The sequence below is a fragment of the Phasianus colchicus genome, chromosome 3, assembly GCF_987193195.1.
Source record: "Phasianus colchicus chromosome 3, bPhaCol1.hap1.1, whole genome shotgun sequence".
Lineage (NCBI taxonomy): Eukaryota > Metazoa > Chordata > Aves > Galliformes > Phasianidae > Phasianus > Phasianus colchicus.
The window spans coordinates 82,186,445-82,196,828 of NC_143438.1; the positions used below are offsets into that span (position 1 = coordinate 82,186,445).

Consider the following 10,384-nt stretch of genomic DNA (forward strand, 5'->3'; position numbering starts at 1 on the left):
AGGACAAGACTTAAAAAAAAACAGTTAACTTGGAGAAGCAAAGACAGAGTATTGCTGAAGTATGTCCAGAGCACAGTATGAAAATAATTACTACTCTGATTATAACTCTGACTCAAATGACAATTTCTGATACGCACTTTTAACCCTCACAGTAATTAGCCATTGCAAGAACCTACATGGAGAATGGTGTCTTTTCTAGTTGATTTTCTATACACATGCTTTTAATAAAATGCCAAGAATGCCTCAATATATATAAATAAATAAATGAGAGGGTTTTGAATGTTCAGTCATTGATAAGAGGGAGCCATTAACTGTGACCAAGAGGTCTGTGAATGCTAACTTACTCTTATTAAAGACTTGTGGTGGAAAATCTATTAGTGGAGCTCATAGAGCACTCAATTTTAACTCGTGAGTTTCACCTTAGGAACTGGTTATTCTTGTTTGAGTGCTTATATTCTCTTTCACTTGGATAAACTTTTCTGGAAAACAAACTGAAAGAAACCTGATGCAAACTTGTATCCTGGCCTGCAGTATGTTTGCTTTAGGAACTAAATATCCATGTGATTTTAAAGAAAGTTTGACCCCATGCAAGGACTTCATAACTTGTTCCAGAATGAATATTTTATTATTAGCCTGAGTAGGTTTGTTCTGTTTTTACCATTTCTTACTTGAATTTCTCCTGGGAACATCACGTATGGATGTGTCTGCTTGTGTGTATAAAGAGTAATATCTGCGTGCTTGGAAGGCTCTGCTTTGAAAATATTGTGGCAATTGCCTTTGAAGTTATTATTTAATGTTAACACAGAGTCAGATAAACAGTGATCCTCTTGCTAAACATCTGTGTAGACTCCAGATGGTTATCATGGGTCAATTTTTTTATGTTTGAAGCAACTCACACAAACACACTTTGCTTTTTGTAAATGCTGAACAATTCATACTGGGCACGTATGAAAAGATAAATTTAGATGAATTTACATTGTTAAAAAACCTGCAACAAAAGTAGGGAATTGCAATTGAAGAGACTTTCCATATGTTTAAAGCAAACCAGGGCTAAGCAAATTTTAGCTGTCTGGAAACTGCATTTACAGTGCAGGACAAGAGGAGTGCATAAGAATGTCATATTTAAAATGGGTAGAATTCAATTGTTGGTAACAGAAAATGTGGCTTTGACAGGTTCTCCCAGGGTTATAAATGTGGATTTGAGCATATCTCTAGCACCTAGGCCCATTTCCTACATAAATGGTGCGTGGTGCAATGCAGTCATTCATCAGAAGTTCTGAATAGCATTTCAGATTGAATCTGCAGTCTGTGTACTAACTACATGCTACATTAAAAATAGGAGGCTCATACTGGACTGAAAAAGAACACTCTGAGAGCAGGAATCTCATTACATTGCTAAGAACCCCAGAAGAAAAAATGCTGGCAAACTTCAAGATGCCTGAGTAATTAAAACACTTAAGATTCCTTCACCATCAGTGAGATCTTAGTGATCTTGAGTTTGACCAGAAGTTGCTCATTGTCTACCTGCAAAATGGCAGGAGGGAATTATTATAGTTCTTAGAGGAAGCAGTGGTGTACAAACAAGATCAGGTGTGAGGGATGTTTGGTAGGAGAGATGCACTCAAATTACCTGAAATGAAGCTCTAACCATCTAGTCACTGGAGCAAAGCTACAGAAGACATTTGAAACTGAATTCCTTTTTTACTTTCTGCTACCGCTGGGACAAGCTGTTGTGGCTCTGTTTGATAGTCCTCTGTGCTCAATATCAGATCTTGGAATAAAGTCAGAAACAAGGTCTCCAACTCCCTGGTAAATTTTTCCTCATCTTTCTGGCCTAATGCATCCAAAATTGGCAGAAACATTGAGGAGAGGAGAGCATACAGTTGTACATCCAAGCCACAGTATCAGGATTGTCTACACTTGGACAGGCAGAATTTCTGAAAATGCAGTAGCTGGATTTCATATATATTCCACCATGCACCTGAACCTGCCTAGGGGATGGGTCTCAGCATGGCAGAGCTATCTGATGCAATTGCCTGGATTTGGAATGAGTTCCTGGCTTTCTCAGGTGGCCTCATATAAGCTGGACAATGAAAGGGCTGATGAAAGGGAGAGAAGCCCCATCAAGCCCTACAGACCTCATACCTGGACTGGTGATCATAGTAACTGGTGGGATCATAACACTGATGTCATTTACTTTTTTTAGTGTACAGATGTTTATCTATATCTCTAGATAGGTAGACAAGTACATAATGTGCATGTGAATCCTCTCCCTAGTGTGATTTAAACTTGTCCAGTACCTGAAGATGCTGTGTGGGAGGACTAGATGCTCCTGAAGACTTCAGCTGAAGAAGAGATTGCAGGGAATACAGAATTCGCTGTCTCCCTTTCTGTTTTAATTCCTTATATCATCTCCTCCAAAAATGAAGAGAACTCATTTTTCTGGGTCCATATGAGACCTGCATACTGCTTGCCTTAGAAAGGAGGCACCAAACTAAACCACACAAGGAGTGGGAAGATGGAGTTAAAGCTGCCTATGGTGCAGGCTCTGCTCTCAGTGGGGCAAGTGCTTTCATTGGGCTGACATCCAGTGTGCAGCTCTGTTCAGTGCAAGGACAATGCCAGCAGGTTAAAGGGCTCTAAAGTGACTCTCAGTGTTCACACTTAAGCTTTCCGCTCCTCCTCTGCTTATACCTTTGACAAAAGCCAAGAAACCAACTTAACAAATATGCACCACCAGATTGCTGTTCAGTAAATCCTTATTTTGACAACTTACGGAGGGCAGTACATTGTGAGTGATGAGTTTTTATTACAGTATTTTCACATTTAAAGTTTATTCTTAATTGCATTCATCAGAACCTTGCTTAGGAAGGAGAAAAATCTTACGTGGATCCTTGCATAAACAAGGGTCCAGACATGATCACCTGGAGGTGTCCTCCAGTGGTTTTTCCCTGAGATGCAACAGCTACCTAAACAGGAGGGAAGGAAGCAGCTTGTTAGTTGAAATTGGAGACCACGTCTCATCAAGGGTAGCAGTACTTTTTTTCTGTCTGATTTGTTTTTATGAAGGTGCTCTATATTAGCTTTCATTCCGAGAACATGGAAGCGGTGAAGCAGTGAGAGAAATTATCAGCGTTGGGAGGTCTGGAAAATAGGGGGTAAGGTCCCACGAACCAGCCTGGATTTTGTCTTTGAACCATCCAAATCAAACACAGACTTTATGAGAGTTTCCAAGTCGCCGGTGGAAACTCATAGTCTGGAATTTGTAGTTTTGACACCTACTTGAGTTCGATACCACTCTTTGTGATCGCTGCATATAGAAAGTATTTTTATAGGATGCCATAATGGTAGAGTAGAAGGTGATGGAAAAGCTGGAAGAATGCAGTGCCTTGTCTGCATTACTAGATCTGTGCTCTTCACAGATCAAACCCAATGATAGCAATTCAGGGCCACAAGCAAATGGAAAATCAAGAGTTTTGTGACTGCAAAGCTTTTAGACTGGAATTCAATTGGGGGACAGAGTCCATCTGTGCTGAGACTTCTCTTGCATTTTAGCAGCCTGAGGCCATTCAGTAACCCATAATAACTTGTGGGGAAGTCTCTGGACATTCAGAAACGTGGTCAGAGATGGAACAGCACACCAATATGGTTAAAAGCTGTTAGTCTACTTTATTGTTAAGCACTACTCTATTTATACGTATTAACAGAGCGTTCTGCAAAACACTTCAACCGTTCACACAGGCGCTTAGCCAGTCAGAGCCGTGAGATGCTCTTTCTTCTTCTAAAGGTGTCCTTGGTTCTCACGCCACTTATCTTGCTTCACAGCTGTTGCTCTGAACAGTTTTTTCTTATGTTCCCACAATAACTCTCTCCGTTTATGTGTGGAACCATCTTCTGCTGAACAACTGGTGGGTGACTTCTGGAAGGGATTTCAAGAAGGCTGTACAATTATGAGCATTTACGAGATATGGTTTAGTGGCTTGTGGTAGCAAGAGTAATGGGAGGATGGTTGGACTAGATGATCTTGTAGGTCCTTTCCAACCTTGTGATTCTATGATTCTATGATTAAATATTTGTTTAGGGTGTTTTTCTTTCTTTCTTTCTTTCTTTCTTTGTTTTTCTGGGCCACGCAGTAGCTTGTAGACAGCTTTGTGAAGTTCTGAGGATTCTACCACTCACCGTAGTTGTACCTTGGTATTAGTCCAGGAGCACTCTTGCAAAAGGAAAGTGCCTTTGGGAAATTGGCCTATGCGCCCTACATAACACCTCAAAGCAAACACAGTGGCAACAGGAATGTTTAATGCCTCAGGAATGCCGTGATCCCCTTGTGAGGCTATCAGAGAAGGGAGGAAAAAAGAGCCAAATAGGTGTTTATTTTTACCACCTTTCTTCTCTTGCATCTGTTTTTAAGTGAAAAGTAGTGTGTGGAACTATAGCCCAGTTACACAATGAACATTGCACAGCTCTGTTCAAAACGTGACTCTGTTGAGTGCTATTTCATTAGGTTTACCGGGTGAGAAAGGAGACAGAGGAAATCCAGGTGTTGGAACTCAAGGACCCCGAGGCCCACCCGGATCTACAGGTAAAGATGTTACATATGTGGCATTGAGCTCCCCTGGCCCATTTGCAAAGCTCCTAAGAATTTCATGGCTGTGCCCTCTGCTTCTAAGGCTTATGTTGCAGAGGAATCAGTCATTGAGCACCTTACTGTTGTAACATTCGTAGTATGTAATACGATGTTGTGATGTGATACATGACGGTATCGTCAGTCACATCAATTTTCCTTTTCAGAGATGACATCTGATAGGTAAAAATTAATCTGGATTAATTGCATTTGTCTTTTCATTGACTCAAGATCAACTGTAACTTGACACAGAAATGTGTCTTAATTTAACTCATTAATCAAAGAGTTATATTTAGTTCCTGAAATAACAGAGGGTGAAACATGCATAAAATTGTGTTGACTTTGTTAGGATGTTCTTTCCATTAGAGTATCGACATCGAGGCACAGTGCTACCCAGAAGGTGAATTGAAGCAGCGTGGGTGAAAGGGAGACCTATGCATGCAGTCCTCCCCCCATGAAACTGCCTTTCCAAACGTCTGACACTTGGTGAAACATTTTGCTTTGGAAATACTAGTATAAATATCTGGCCAAGAGCTGTCTTTGGCAAGGAACACAAAGCAACAGCCAGAGAGGAGGCTTGTCAGGAGCAGGGAAAAGTTTGGAGCCTTTCCCTCAGCATGTGTGGGGGAGCTGGAGCAGAGAGGCTGCAGCCTGTGCTCGAGCTATCTGCCATATTTGTAGTGAGCTCCGTGCCATTGTCTCCTAGCACCAGGCCTGCAGCACTGCCAAGGCCGTCAACCCACTGCCTCGTGAGAGATGCTAGTCACACGTTTCGTCTCCCTGTTTTATGCAGGACCTCCAGGCGAGAGCCGAACTGGCAGCCCGGGCCCACCAGGCTCTCCAGGCCCACGAGGCCCTGCTGGTCACACCGGGCCCCCTGGCTCCCAGGGCCCCGCCGGCCCCCCGGGGTACTGTGACCCCTCCTCCTGTGCTGGCTATGGTATGGGAGGTGAGTAGGCTGCGCTTGGGGGGAGGAGGGGCAAGGAAACATAGCGTGTCCTTCTAACAGCCAAAGTAAGATGGAGGCTACTGGTGATCCTTGCACTAAAACGTGATTAGCTCCATAAAACCACGCACGTCCAGTGCTGCTGAATTTAGTGGAATGACCCCACAAACCAAAGGTGCCCGCAGCATAGTGACCAGAGTCCACCATCTGATTTGGGCCTGTGAATGGAGGAAGTGTATTGGGTTTTGTCTTGTATGTGTGCGTGTAACTGTACGAGCCTGCTCCACCTGAACCTTCTGTGTGTTGACTCCCACCTCCTAATGTTGGCGACAGCAGAGCTGCACATCTGTAGTTTTTAAAACGTGTTTCTCCACTTCCTCTTCCGTGTGCCTCCAAATGGCATGAGAGCATGAATGTTACTAAACCTGCCCCAGTGTGACTTGGAACAGGGATGCACGTCTGTCATTAACAAGTGAAGCAATCTGGAGAAAATGATTCTTTCTGTATCTTCTGTGTATTCTACTTTCCTTGTTTGTTGTAGCACAGAGGCCGTGGGAAGAAGTTAACACAATTATCAAAAGTGATGTTGTCCAGCCTAAAGTTGAAATTTGTTTTATCAAATTACTAGTTACTACAAACGTTATGCATAAGGCTTATTTGTTTGATGTTTACAGTTTAATCTGCCCGTGAAGTGATTTGTATGTTTTACTTACGTGAATGTTTTTGTTGTCGTCTCTTCCTATCCTTTTTTCCTCACTTCCCTTCCCTGTTGTTCATTTCCTGTTTTAAGGCCCAATCCCTTACAATGGCTACCAATCCAGAAGGTGAAAGACTCATTCTGGTTCAGTCCTCATTTGGCTGAAGGTCAGATACGGATGCTGAACTGCTCTGTGCTTTCCATCAACGATATTGACTACCACTAATGAACTTGCTAGCTGCTGTACATGCACTTAGCTTCCTTGCACTGCTAAAAGCTATTGTCTGACCCGTTTTGCCCGTTAATCATATATTCCATCCCATAATTGGAATAAGCTAAAGCAGGCAGATTGTGCAGTGTATAATGAGCACAGTATTACAACTGAACGTAAGACAAATTCTGGTGGTGGTTTCCAACTAACTTGGCTGTCTGTTGGTGGGTTTCCAATTGCTCCAGCTTATTAATTTTGTTAAATGTTTTCACTGTTCCTTCATGTGAATAAAAAAATATGTATTTAAAGATTATATATATACACACACTCTCTATGTATAAAAGATATATATATATTTCAATTTCCTAATGAACGCTTCAATTTTCTGCTCCCCTTCTCCTGTGTTAACCATATGAATACTCTTGGTGGTGGTGGGTTAAGGTGGATACGGTGAGCCAACTGATCAAGACATCCCAGTAGTGCAGTTGCCACATAACTCCTACCAAATCTATGACCCTGAGGACCTTTATGATGGTGAGCAACAGCCGTACGTAGTTCACGGGTCCTACCCTTTACCATCCCCATACTCCCAGTCCTCCTATCCATCACCTCATCTTGCTCAACCAGAGTTTACTCCCGTTCGAGAAGAGATGGAAGCCGTTGAGCTGAGATCCCCTGGAATTAGTCGCTTCAGAAGGAAGATAGCCAAAAGAAGCATCAAGACTCTGGAACACAAAAGGGAAAATGGAAAAGAGCCCTCTCAATGAACTGTTTAGAAAGGGAAATACTTTACGTGCATCTGTATTTGGCCCCTTGTCCAAGTGCCTACTCTGTCATTGAAGATGTTTTCAGGCTCTTATATTAAAGAAAAATACATGTACCAGACCAGTTGAAACAATAAATAAAGGTACAATTATCTTGCATGCCAGAAACTTAGTATGTTAGTGGGTCAGTGCTAGATGATGATGGAAGATCACTTTCAGATCTTTCTCCAGAGTACGGTATTCAAGCTGTATCTGAAAAAATGCATCTGGTTAGTTGGTGTAGATAGAATCGTTCAACAAAGTTTATGTTTTGTTACCCAAGTTTTTGCAGCTGACTGTGTTCTGTTAGTTTTGGATGAATTGCTTTTACTAGCAGAGTAACACTACTAAATTCACCAGACAAAAGTACATTATCAGGTTTCCTTAAAACCTTTCACAAAGAAGTCTTATCTTAACGGTATTTGTTTTTAACCCACATTATGCAAACACACAAGAATGTTCTGTGGGAGTACACTGATAATTTATTGTGAACCTCTTTCATTTCTGTTTTGTATGCAAATAAAAGTGGCAAGCTTTTATGTGTTGATTCTGGATTTATTTGACTGATTTTAGCTTGGAACAGTTGTATAGATCTTCACTTGGGGGAACAGAATGTAAAGAGAAGAAAACATTTTCCTTTTCCAGCACTTTTGTACAATGGTTTTATTGTAAAGGTTACAGGTACTCAGCTGAAAGAATATTTAGCCTTATTTATGCAATGTATGAAGAAGTGGGAAGATGAAATATGAGATAAGGAAGCTGTGCCTTCTGTGGATGAGAGAGTTTGGATATTAATGTGCCAAAGTCAAAAGCCTGGAAGAAATAGTTGCAAAAGCCACTTGGATCACCTAATAATGAGAGAAAGAAAAAGAATCAACAACCCAACCACTTGAGAATAACAAAGCAATTAATGATGTTAAAACAAAGCAGACAATTTCTAAAGTGATTCAATAAACAGCTTTGAACACTACTAAGAAACAAAGGAAGTTTTAAAGCAGAAGGTCAAAAATGTGCATACATTTAAAATGAAGTCATGGATTTTAAGTACTGTTAATCCAGCCCTACAGAGCCCTAGACAGGCTGACCTGTGGGTTCCAGGACCAGGTCCCTGCTTGCCCCTGACAAAGTTCAGCCTCTTCACTCTCAGGAGGGAGATGTGTCAGCTTTTGTTTCTGGCCACTGCCAGAAGCTCTCTTAGCTTGTGACAAAGAAAAGAAACTGGTGTTGAGACAGCTGCATACCTTTACTGTATTAATCTCAAGTTCTCTGGCCCAGAAGTCAGCCTCGTTAATAACACAAACAATTTATGCATGCAATACCCGTGGCTGCGTATATCCCAGGGCAATTTCCAGCTACATGGCTGCACTCCTTTCTATGCTGTTTCTGTTTTTCCACTAGGTTCCCACCCCTAAATTTCACCATTTTTCTTGCAGAAGGGTGATTAAGATTGTGATAAATGTGAGTTCCTAATACAGACTCGTATTTAAAGTATAAGGTAAAAAAAAAGTAGAAGATGATAATTTACTGACTTTACGTTTAACCAGATTAACTCTACTTTACAGTGCTGCAAGGCAGGCGTCGTCTTCCCTGTGCTTCCCCAGCAGCCATCCTGTCCCCCGAGTCCCCCAGCTGCAGGACAGGAGCCCCACAGTGCACATGCAACCATCCTCGCCATTACCACGTATGGGAGGCTACATACAATGGATTAAGCAAAGTGAGAGGGTTTCTTGGGTAGGCATTCCCACTTCAATTTTCTAATTTATGTCCTGCAGGACAAGCTTTAATTATACTAGTTGTGCTTTATGTTTTTAACGACGGCGTTAGCTGCTAACCAGAGAGTGCTTCATTTAGCATTGGCTCCATGTCAACTTGTTGCAGATGCAAAACTAACTTTTTGATGGCTACTACTGAGATACAAAAGTAATATTCAGGATTTATGCATTTGCCAAAAGACAGTGAGACACAGACACATCTGCTCAATATTTTCTCCAGAATTCAGTCACTGTATCATCAGGAGCGTCTCGCATTTTTCCAGACAGCCTAAGAAACTTAAGTTGCCAACCATGATGTTTGCAGCACATGAATGTATGGCTGATGTCACCCAAATCTCACCTACAAATTACATACTGCATTCCTGCACAAAAAGTGCAGTAACCTTCAAAGGTTATTTTAATCTTTGAAGAATGCTTTCAGGGTTGAATTAAGTTTCATTATTGTTGTGGTAGTGAAGTCTTGCCTGTTCTATGGACAGGAACAGGGTAAACCTGAGCAAAAGGCTCATATACGAAGAAATGCCTTTATGAAAATCAGATTATACCTAACGCATTGTTTTGCTTCCTCTGCAGTGCTTGAACAAAATGGGTGTTGGAAACACAGATTTTCCTCACCAACCACAGTAAAAATTGAAAAAATTTAGGAATGTTAGAAAATAGTAAGAGATTCATTTATTTACATGACTTCGGCAGAAAAACAATTGGGAACTCCTGAGAAATGTCTTCGGTCAGATGGTTGCCCTTGAAATGCACACTGTCCTTGCTGCTCCGCAGTCCTCCAGCACTGTCTTCTCACCATCCTCTTCTTCCAAGATGCAGATTTTAACAGCTTTCTTATGTCTAATAGGACTGCAGTCTGCATGTACTTATGTTTGGATACGTGCACTGCTTTCTTGGAAGATGAGTCTTGTTGTGTTGTTTTTTTCTATTGTTTTAAATGCAGTTTGGCTGCAGATGATGCCCAGCAGCACCTCAGTCATGGCAGTGGGCACATCATCTAAAAAGACATGAAAACTAAAGGCCTGCATAGACACACAAGCATCTAAAACCCACCATTAATGTTATGTGATATGTGCAATCCAGGTTCTCGATGAAGCTTTTCAAAAAACTGCACAACATGACTTCTGCAGAGATAGACAGATAAAGGTTAAACACCTCGAGCCACTGGTTTTCAATCCATAACTATTCATTACTCCTACCAAATGAAAATCAAGTTTTGCAGCTTCTACAGTGTGAGACCTCATTTCAGCAAACAAGGTACTGCTCCCCTCAGATTTAAGTATTCAAAAAAAAACCACACTGTAGCCATTGTTTAGTAATAGCAATAAAAG

At 41.4% G+C, this 10,384-nt stretch overlaps 1 protein-coding gene across 9 annotated transcripts in view; it reads left to right on the plus strand.

Annotated features, from left to right (window-relative positions):
• The window catches only part of COL14A1 (collagen type XIV alpha 1 chain), a 117,696-nt gene extending 109,867 nt beyond the window's left edge, over positions 1-7,829 (plus strand). For 4 of the 9 annotated variants that reach the window (XM_031591169.2, XM_031591170.2, XM_090137949.1 and 1 more), the window contains exons 46-48: positions 4,505-4,582; positions 5,418-5,573; positions 6,920-7,829. In XM_031591169.2, the coding sequence (XP_031447029.2) occupies positions 4,505-4,582; positions 5,418-5,573; positions 6,920-7,245 (560 nt within the window). In that variant the 3' untranslated portion in view covers positions 7,246-7,829. Of the gene's footprint in view, positions 1-4,504; positions 4,583-5,417; positions 5,574-6,360 lie in introns of all 9 variants that reach the window. The other 5 variants (XM_031591171.2, XM_031591172.2, XR_016465303.1 and 2 more) reach the window with 4 other exon arrangements.
• Positions 7,830-10,384: the final 2,555 nt, after the last annotated feature.